This window comes from Chroicocephalus ridibundus, chromosome 2 (genome assembly GCF_963924245.1).
Source record: "Chroicocephalus ridibundus chromosome 2, bChrRid1.1, whole genome shotgun sequence".
Classification (NCBI taxonomy): Eukaryota; Metazoa; Chordata; class Aves; order Charadriiformes; family Laridae; genus Chroicocephalus; species Chroicocephalus ridibundus.
In genome coordinates, this window is record NC_086285.1 from 137,371,928 (window position 1) to 137,381,802 (window position 9,875).

General features: G+C 47.6%; 1 protein-coding gene across 1 annotated transcript; it reads right to left on the bottom strand.

Annotated features, from left to right (window-relative positions):
• Positions 1 to 4,881: 4,881 nt before the first annotated feature.
• Positions 4,882 to 9,629, bottom strand: HEY1 (hes related family bHLH transcription factor with YRPW motif 1). Its single transcript, XM_063327096.1, has 5 exons — positions 9,225 to 9,629; positions 8,995 to 9,070; positions 8,825 to 8,908; positions 8,630 to 8,711; positions 4,882 to 7,838 (listed from the first exon to the last, which is right to left on the bottom strand). The coding sequence occupies exons 1-5, from the start codon at positions 9,434 to 9,436 to the stop codon at positions 7,255 to 7,257; spliced, it is 1,038 nt and encodes a 345-aa protein (XP_063183166.1). The 5' UTR covers positions 9,437 to 9,629; the 3' UTR covers positions 4,882 to 7,254.
• Positions 9,630 to 9,875: the final 246 nt, after the last annotated feature.

The window sequence follows — 9,875 nt, forward strand, 5'->3', positions numbered from 1 at the left end:
TTTCAGCCTCGGATGTTGCTGTGCTGCAGGGTCGGAAAATGAGGCCTCAGTCTGTTAACTGGCAGGATGAGTTCAGGCCTGAGGGGGCTGCGTAAAGAGTCCTGCAGATCTCTGTCAGCACCATGAAGAAGCCGGGAGCCTTCTCTTCTTACTTCCCAGGGAGGAGATAAAAATCAGATGAACTTTGCCTAAAACAACAATAACCCAAGGATTTTTAAAGCCCCATAAGAGATTTTGCTTTTTCAATGAGTATCATTCAGGGCTCTCAGAGCTTCATGGCTGATGGGCTGGAGGGTGGATCCGTGGGATTTCAACCCTTTCCTTTGAAACAGGCACGGATTTAACAGGTGAGGGAGTGACAACCATTTAGCTTTAGGTCTACAATCACACCTCTTAGTGTCCTTGGCTGATGTGGTGCCCCAAATCTTGGGACGCAGTTGCGGCCACGCAGCAGTTCAGCCCCTGGCTTCAGGTGGGGGCTGCACCTGCCCCTTGCTCCACCTGTACTGGTTTATGCAGTGGAAAAGGTCTGTGCAGCTGGAGCTGTAGTACAGAGGGCCAGATCTCAGAAACCTAATGGAAGGGAAGGGTTTGTCTTCAAAAGATCTGCTCTTTCTGCTTACATGGCCTTCACAACACACCGCTGAGTAATGCACCTTACCCCTGCCCACGCCAACTTAATGGATATTTGTTTTTGTCTAACAGGTATGTGCACCATTCGCATCTCCACCTATTCCAATTCTTAACAGGGTAAAGTTTAATCATTATTATTCCTGGTGCTATTTTCGTGAAGAAAAAGAGTAATTTTGTCATTGCGTGCTCCAGAAAACATGAAAGTCTCTAAGGAGCCCAAGCTTCCTGTTACCAATGCCTTCAACTTTGCCCCACCTTTGGGAAGCACAGGCAGCTCGTGGAAGAATGTCATCCACTCTAACAATTGATTTTCTTAGGTACAATAACGTCAGACCTTTTAAATAAAAGGCTGAACCGTCTCCTTCTAAAATAATTCATCTGTTTTATGGAGTGTTGTTCTGATTATATACAATTCCCACAAGAAGGGAAGTACCTTTAAAATAAGGACTATTCAGTACTAGTACAGGATTTCCTCTTGTTGTTGATAATTTCCTCTTAACAGAAGACGCAATGAGTCCCAGAGAAATTCAAAGCAGCAATCTACAGACAGTTAGGCATCTACGTTATACAGGGAACATTGTTCAGTCACATTGATGTTTTCCTCATGAAGTAAAAAATAGATCTACCTGCTGTGTAGCATGCAAAAGAGTTCCTACAGCACACACTTCAGTTCCCATTGCTACTTTTTTAATCCCTGTCCAATCCCACAAATTTTTACATAGCCATTGCTGAACAACAACAGATGAAAATTATTCTCATTGTTTCATCTTTTGATATTGAAACTCAGCCTTTGAAATGGCCTCTCTGTAAAAGAAGAGAGGCTTGATGGTAATAAGAAGCAGTATTATCAAGTTATTACCCGCACTATCAATAGCAGATAGATAATGCAAAGCAAGTTAGCAACTCTGCATTCTCTCTACCAGACGTTCCTTATCTCAGAAGCAGGTTCCATACTCCCTTTCACCAGAAGAGCTAGATTTCCACTACTAGTTTGAACATGCACCTGCTCTACTCACCTGATGGTGAAGGAGACCTCATACCTGCGTAGACGACTAACACATACCCAAAACCACCACACCAAAACCCAGGAGCTAAGTGGCTGCACCAGCAGCTAGGTGGTAGCTGCTGATAAAGGCTGAGCCATTTGTGGAGACGGCTGCCAGTCATTAGGAGCTCATATCAGTTATCCCGATGTATCAAATTCTCTGCCCAGTTGGGTCACAAGTCCCCTCTTGTGCACAGACGGTGCTTTAATCCCTTGACCTCCTTATAGTCGCTTGACCAGACTGTACAAACGCGATCAGTAAATCATGCTGTGATGCATTCTTACAGCCGGCAATAGTCCATCTGAGCCTTGGTTCCTCCCTAGCCAGCGAGATGGCCCATCAATTCGATGAAGACATTCGCACGCGTTTGTTTCAGCACCCTACTGGTTTTAAATTATGTGCCTCAGTCTTCGCATGTTGCTCGCCTGATTCTGGCTTACTGAGCAAAATTATGAATACCTTCCCCACTATGAATCCTTCACACACTTGCATGCAGCTTATTTTGTCAGCTGACGCAAGATATTTCCATATCTTTGCAACAGGCAATGCGAACAATGCAACTCTTCGTTCATCTGTTCACAGCCTCAGTTTTCCTCTCATCCTGCACATCACCTTTCCTTCCTGCTCCCTGCCATTCTCTCGCAGAGTTGTTCCACCAACTTTTCTACTCCAACATCCTTTCCTCTGTGAAAGCAGCGCAAAACACAGAAACGCACGTTCTGTCAGTGTTTAACCTGTTACTACTGTCTGTGCCTAGATTCTACAGCTTACCTTGGAGAAATACAAGCCACCTGGAAAGCTCCAAGAAGCCTTTCCAATGCAGAGAGAAGAAGGCGGTCTGCAGGGGATCTCCCTGTGCTGAGGCTGCCCCAACGAACAGAAGATGTGCAGAACTGGCTCCAGCTTCCCTCCTCTTCCTTTCCAGGAGGCTTCTTCTGAAGAAGGCAGCCTGGTAAAAGATTCTGAAAAGGTCCAAATGGCGTAATGTGGTTAAGGGCTGTACAAGCAAGGCAGAATGCCCCTAGTGCTCAGCTGTTTTGAGCACTTTAGACAAGCCCCTCCTGCATTATACAGCTGTGTTACATGGTGTGTTGAAGAAAAAAGAAAAAACAGCTGGAAAAGAACCTCTGTCTATGAACTTTGCTCTGCTGGGAAGGCTTAGGCAGCCTGCACACAGCACAGGTCAAGGCAAGGCAGTTTGGTCCTCTCCTTCAAGCTGTATGAATAATTAGTAGAATTTGCTAGAGAAAAAAATGCGTGTGACTAGCTGGAATAAGAGACAACAGCATACAATACCCAAGCACTTCCTTAATAAAAGCTTTCACCAAATGAACACTTCAGACTCCCAAAAGACACCTTCAAGTATCTGTATCTTACTAGGCACTGGCATTTCAACATTTATTACTGCAGTCAAGCTAATATATTGCAAGCATGAGTCAATGCCTGCATCTTCTGGCTCCAGAAGAAAGGGAGTGTTCTAATTTTTATTTATAAGCTGGGCAAGTGGAGAGAGAGAGAGGCGTTCAGTTACAGGCAAAGCACACACTGCTCTACAAGGCCGGGTAGGCTGGTTAATACATGGACATATTCCTGCCTTGGCGTCCTGAGTCACAAGCACCACAACCCATCTCTGCAGCCTTTCATGTAAAGCCTGAGAAAAGGGCTGTGTAAATCATTTTTGTTGCCTTCCAGCATGACCTCTACGTTATTCACTGCAGGCTTCCAGCTCCCTATAGAGTACATTACGATCCAAACTGGGAGTTTCTGGCAAGAAAGCGCTTGTGAATATGCAGGCAATATAAAACAGGAAGAAGGATTTCAGTTTATCTGTGCTCACTTGGACTTGTTTGTTGGTTGGGAGAAAAAAAAAAAAACCTGGCAGGCTTCCCAGCACTATGCAATAGTCTAGGAAGGCTCTTGTCACCTGGGGACTCACATGCTGATGTGTGAGTGAAGAGAGCAATAGCCAGGATTCATGGGGTTTGCAGCATGATCCTAATAAACTCTGTCATGCTACTAGTGTTAAGACGGGAGCGCCGAACAGAAACTGTCTTAAGAACTACCGACAGCTTCTTTCCAAAAGCTAAAAAATGCCACTTTGATGAGCCATTCCTTTACGCCAAAGCACAGAATGGATTTCCAAAGGTTTGTTTCTGGTTTTATGCAGTATTTACCATCCTCTTACATTTATTCTGCACTCAAATCCTTGATAAAGGAAGATAATATGAGCTTATATGAAACACCACATCATCTTACATCCCGCACAAAGCTTTAGCCTGAGGATTTCCGGACAGACACAGTTCATCCAAAGCACTTGAAGGTAGTTGGGGGGTCATGGGATCAAGTCACATATGCATTTCCTTTCTTCTCCGCCATCCCTCGGGTTAAGCTTGTGCTCCTGAATTGCTCTTTTGCAATAGGGTAAACAAGTAAATGTTCTGGGGTCAGGAGATATCTGTTGTCTATAGAAGCAAGCTTATTTTGCCTTTTCCAGTTTGTCTTTAGAAACCTAGCATCCTATAGGGAAGGAAAATGGCAGAACATCTCAGAACTGTAGTTTTTGAGAAACAACAGCATTTGTCATTCATATAAAAAATTTCCAGCTACCACTGTCTCCCAATGAAAGGAGAACAAGAACCGCCATCCCTTTTTCACAGCTGACAAAACAGATATGGTTTAAGCGATTGCCAAGCATGAGTTAGTAAGGTAGCAGCACAAGTAGTAACACAGCCCTGGATTTCCAACCCCAGTGCTTCAGGTTCTGGGACATGCTTTTCCCATGTGAGTTACTAGTTTTTGCGGCTTCCTCGAGTTCGTTCATCTCTTTCTACGATAACAATCAGATTTTGAGTCTCTAAAAATTAATATAGATTGACAGCAAAAGTTGAATAAAATTAGTACTTTTCATTAATGCCTTTGCCATTGGTAATGGAAAGAGAAGGCAGTGCATATACAGACAAACACCAGCAGCTAAACTTTTATTGCACTCTCTGCTTCTGAAGTCCATTCAAGAATAGGATAGTGGGACAAAAATAATTACAGGGGTCTTTCCACACAAAAGAGACAGCTATTTAGAGGCAGGCAAAGTCATTTGAATGTCAATGAAATAACCATTAAACGGCTGAGAAGCATTGCCATTTATTAAAAGATCTAAAGAATAGTTGCATGCACTATAGCAATCTTCTAGGTAGGAGTTGTTAATTTGGTATAAAAACCTATTAGGGACAGGACAGTGCATAATTAAACAGGACACACTGTGAAAAGGAAACAGGATTTGGAATTTTATAGCCTCTTATTTCAGGTTTCTACACGAAATACTATGCTCTATAATCTTTCCTCAACACCACCTATGTATTTCTAGCTCCCACAGTGTTTTGCGTTTCATTTCTAGCAGCGGTCTCCTACAGCCTAGGGAAGAAGGTAAAACAAGGTTACGCACTTGGATGCCCTCCCACTCTTTCCAGCCTCACGGCAATCCATCTTCCGAGAAAGCCTCTCATCAATGCCACTCCTTAATTGGCCCGAGAGCCCCTCTTTAAACAAAGCTCTCGTCTCCCACAGGGCCAAGCTCTTTCTGCTGTTCTGGCAGAGCTAAATCCAGACAAGGATGTGCCGTTTACCAACACGAGTGTACCATAAATTCCAATGCACAGGAAAGAAGTGAGGTACTTCCAGGAGAAGCTGTTGATGTTCTGCAGGTAGAGATTTGCAGGTAGGATGGACTGCATCTGCAGAATACCTCTCTACCTGTAAGCTTGTCGGGTTGTTACTTCCAGAAAAAGTGTAATACCCCTCACTAACAAATACAGGGTCAGTCGGAGACCTTGGCTAGATTCTGCACTAATGCACTGAACGTGAGCTAAACCAGACCATCAGGTACAAAACTTCATTACAGAGCTATAGGACAGATAAAGACTCCATGAGTTAGACAGGAAAGGACTCCACATTTGTAAAGATGATCACTTTTTAATATTAATACAAATCAGTAAGAATGTTCGGGTGCAGTGCAGCTTTAACCTCTTCTTTAGCAGTAATCCCAGTGTCTTTGCTGTCTGCCCACACGCTGCCAGGCAAGTAAAAGTGACACGCAACAGGCAACCTACATTTTCCTTCCCTCGACTGTTATTCTGAGGCTCCGCCGTTCTCTATGTACTCAGCTAGTGTAGCTAAGTAAGCCACAATATTTGAGAAAAAAGTAAATGCAAATGCCCACAGCAGGACCAAGTAGCAATTGTTCAACATCTCCCGTGATACGCATAGGCACAGCATTCTCCACTGATATATATCAGACAAACATGTCATTTAAAATACTTTGTTCTTTCTCCTTTATTTAGCCACAACACAAATACAAGAGCAGTCAGACCCCGTCCAGTGGAACTCACTAGATAAACCTGTTCAGATCAAGATTCTCACGAAATCAACTAAAATATACATGTATACGCACACACTCTCACACACACAAGAATGCGGCAGAGCCCTCAGAAAATGAGGAATGGCACTGAACTGCACCTAAAAGTAAAACACACCAGAAAAATCAGCCAGTTAGGATAAATCTGTTAAGCAACAAGGCTGTGCACTGAACTGGTTCCCCCTGTACCATTCCATTGGCTATTTAAATACCAGCATCACTCCTTTCAGGTGCAAATTTGAAGCTCACCGAGGGAGAGAATCTGATCTCAGTTAACCCAAGAACACAGGGTGATAGAACAATTACTCTACTGTAATTCAAAGCAGAATTTGTCCCTATGAAATTACTATGCATATGACTGGCTCCTGCTGGAAGACTACTGCAGGTGACAATTTTTTTTTTTCCCTTCACTTCCCCGGTGACTAAACCCACCAACAAGATAGTGTGTAATTTGGCTTTTTCACCCTCCCCACTCTAGAGTCTGCTCTAAAGCAAACTGCTCCTTCCGGTGGAAGAAACAGCATAGCGGTTCTGAGATGTGAGTAAATGTCCACTAGGGACTAGAATAAGACCACCAATACACCAAACCACTGCAGAAGAAATAGAAATCGGGCTGTTAGATAAAGTTGATCAAGCTGGTCCATCTGATTTGTCAACGCTTTGTTCAGAAATATAAGACTCAAATATAGTTTACAAAAAGAGTAATTCTTTATAGAACATCTCAATGTCAAAACACTAACAAAAACCACGGCTTGTTAATGCTGAGAAGAGTGGTCTTGGAAAAATTAATAACTAAACTAGGCCATTGCTAACAATAGATGATATCTCTTCATAAGAAGGCAGTCTGACATACTCAGGAAAAATGAAACATTTGAAACAAACTGTTTACAAAAGTGATTTAAATGCTCAGCACAGATCTAACACAAGTGTTAACAGCCACTATTGTAATTTTATTTTTGGACAACTTCAGCAACTATTAAAAAAAACCCTGCTAATACAAAAATGTAGAAAACAAAAAGAAAAATCCAACGAGACAGTTTTTAGACAAACTTAGTTAAGGTGAAGCTGTACCTTTGTCCCTGTTATTAAGAACTTCAACTTTAAGCGTGGCATAACCCAGCTCAGCTAGGTTTGTAGGCTTCCCCACCCTTACTAAAGAGTTATTTCTTAGAAGGCTCCAATCTCAGTCCCCCAGGGTCTGTATGGTTTGCTAAGGGCTGCTGACTGCGTTGGTGTAGACGGGCTCAGCACGTTGGGGGACAGCAGATGGAAGGAGCCAAATGAAAAGGGGAACGCAGAAAGAGATGCCATGGAGGAGAGAAGAGGAGGAGTCAGTTTGGTCGTAGATGTGACCACGGGGAGCACTGGTCCAACGCTGCCATTTGGGGGCACTCTGAGTGAGGAAGTTTCAGCATGTGGGGCAGCAATTCTGGTCTGGTGGTGTGGTTCTGTGGAAGATGCTGTAGTGCTGGTATTACCGTGCCCATTTTGAGCCAGCAGCAACGGGTGAGATATGTGAGGGTGATGTCCAAAGGCACTGCCCCAAGGAATGTGTCCAATGCCAGTGTGTGCACTACTTGCTGCTTCCCGTTGAGAGGCATAGTTATTGAGATGAGACACAAGTCGAACTCGCAGAGGATCAGAGGCGTCCAGACCCTCTATAATACTAAGGTATCGAGCAACTTCGGCCAGGCACTCTCGAAACCCTAGACTCCGATAGTCCATAGCCAAAGCATGAGCATCAAAATAACCTAAGAGAAAAGAACAAAGAACGGAGTCTTAAGATGCTGTTTTCTAGTCATTGTCTACATGTAGCCTCCCCGCTCCACCCTCCCCTATATGCATATTTCACTTGGATGTGGTTAGTATTCCCAACCATAGATTAGCTGCCAAGCTCCTTTTTCTTTTTTTCTTTTTTTTTTGTCTAACAAGCTTTTCTTTTATATCTGTGCTGTGATGCTGCAAGTCCCAAGACCAGTCACAGACTGCCATTTTTAAACTGAAATTGCACACTGCCACTGGAGGAAAGCACTTTTGTTCTTTTCATGTTTCCCCTGTGCAAGCAAAACCACAGCGCAGTAAAATTCATTAGAAACACAAGTCCTGACTTATCAGAGGGGACTTCTGCAAACAACGTACTTTTTTCCTAAAAGTGCATTTCACCGTTTTTGCTCATTCACTACTCATTTCAACCTGTATTTTTTTCTAGTTTCTGTTCTGAACTTTCAGAAAGTTAGAGAAACAAACATTTGACAACAAGAAAAACTTTGTGTTTTCCAAGTTGCCAAAAGCCCATTCACTTCACAGCTCTGACACATCGCTAGAGAGACTTGTGACCACCCTCCCCTAGAACAACCCGGAGCTAGCACAGTAAAATGTTTCAGCGCTAGCGATGCCACAAATCTTGTCAAGTAGAAAGTCCCGAATTCCTGACGAAACAGGAGAGAGTCCCTGTTCACTTTCTCCGAGCGCTCCCGCAGCACACCAAATGCCAGGGAATGCACTCCTCTCACAGACCTGCTGTCAGGCACCAAACTTTTACCTTTCCCTCCTGCAGTATGCAGCATTTTCAGGTGATCGACAGTCATCTGCAGGATCTCTGCTTTCTCCAGCTTGGCCGATCCCTAGGAGAGAAGGGGAAGCACGGCAGCTTTTAGGCAGAAGCAGAGGCGTTAAAGAGGGGTGACCCTTCCTCCGGGGGCAGGGGGGCCCATGCGGGTGGGTCACCGGGCGCTACCTGCTTCTCGAAGGCGCTGGGCACCAGCCTCCTCAGCTCGGACAGGCTGTTGTTGATGCGATCGCGGCGGCGCTTCTCGATGATCTAGGGCAGAAAGCGGGGGGTGAGGGTGAGGGGGGGGGGTGGTGCCGGGGCTGAGGGGAGCCGCGGCCGGGCGGGCGCTCACTCACCCCTCGGCGCCTCTTCCTGGCCAGGATCTGCGAGGTGGTGGAGGGAGACATGGAGCCCGCCGCCGAGCTCAGGTTCCTGCGGGGAGCAGCGGGACACCCGTCACCACCCCGGCGGAGGGAGGGACGGGGCTGGGGTGGGGGGGTGTCGGGGTCCCCTCGCGGGGCTGAGGGGAGGGTCGGGGGCGCGCTGGGCCGCCTTGACGGCTCCCAACCCCCGGGCCTGCGCTCACCCGTTCTCGTCCGCGCTCTCCTTCTCCACCTCCACGGCCTCGTCCAGCTCCTCGCTGTCCGACGAGCTGTACTCGGGGTGCGCCCGCTTCATGGCGGCGGCGGCGGCGGGGAGCGGGGGGCGCGGGCGGCCGTCGGGGAGGCGGCGGGCGGCGCGCGGCAGGAGGGCGCCCAGCGCGCGCCCCGCGCCTCGCCCGGCGCCCGTCTCCCCCATGGCGTTCACACCCCGCGGGCGGGCGGGCAGCGAGCGGGCAGCGGGTAGGCAGGAGGCAGCGGGTAGGCAGGAGGCAGCGGGTAGGCAGGAGGCAGCGAGCGGGCAGCGGGCAGGCAGCAGCCAGCCGGGCAGAGAACGCCCGCCGTCCGCCCGCCCGCCGCTCAGCACGGCCACGCGCGGCCCCCGCCACCCCCCCATTGGCCGCCGCCGCCGGGGCGTCAGCCAATTGCCGCCGGCCGAGCGGCGGCTGGGCCCCGCCCCCTTTCTCGGCGGGGCGGTCGGGGGAGGCGCGGCCGCGCGCCGGCCGGCCGTGGGAAAGCGGCGCGCGGCAGCGGCGGGCGCCGCGTGCGGGCCCCGGCGGCGGCGGCGGCGGCGGGGGGGGAAGAGGGAAGGGGGGGAGGATGGGGATGGAGGCGGGGGGGCACGTCCCGGGCTGGAG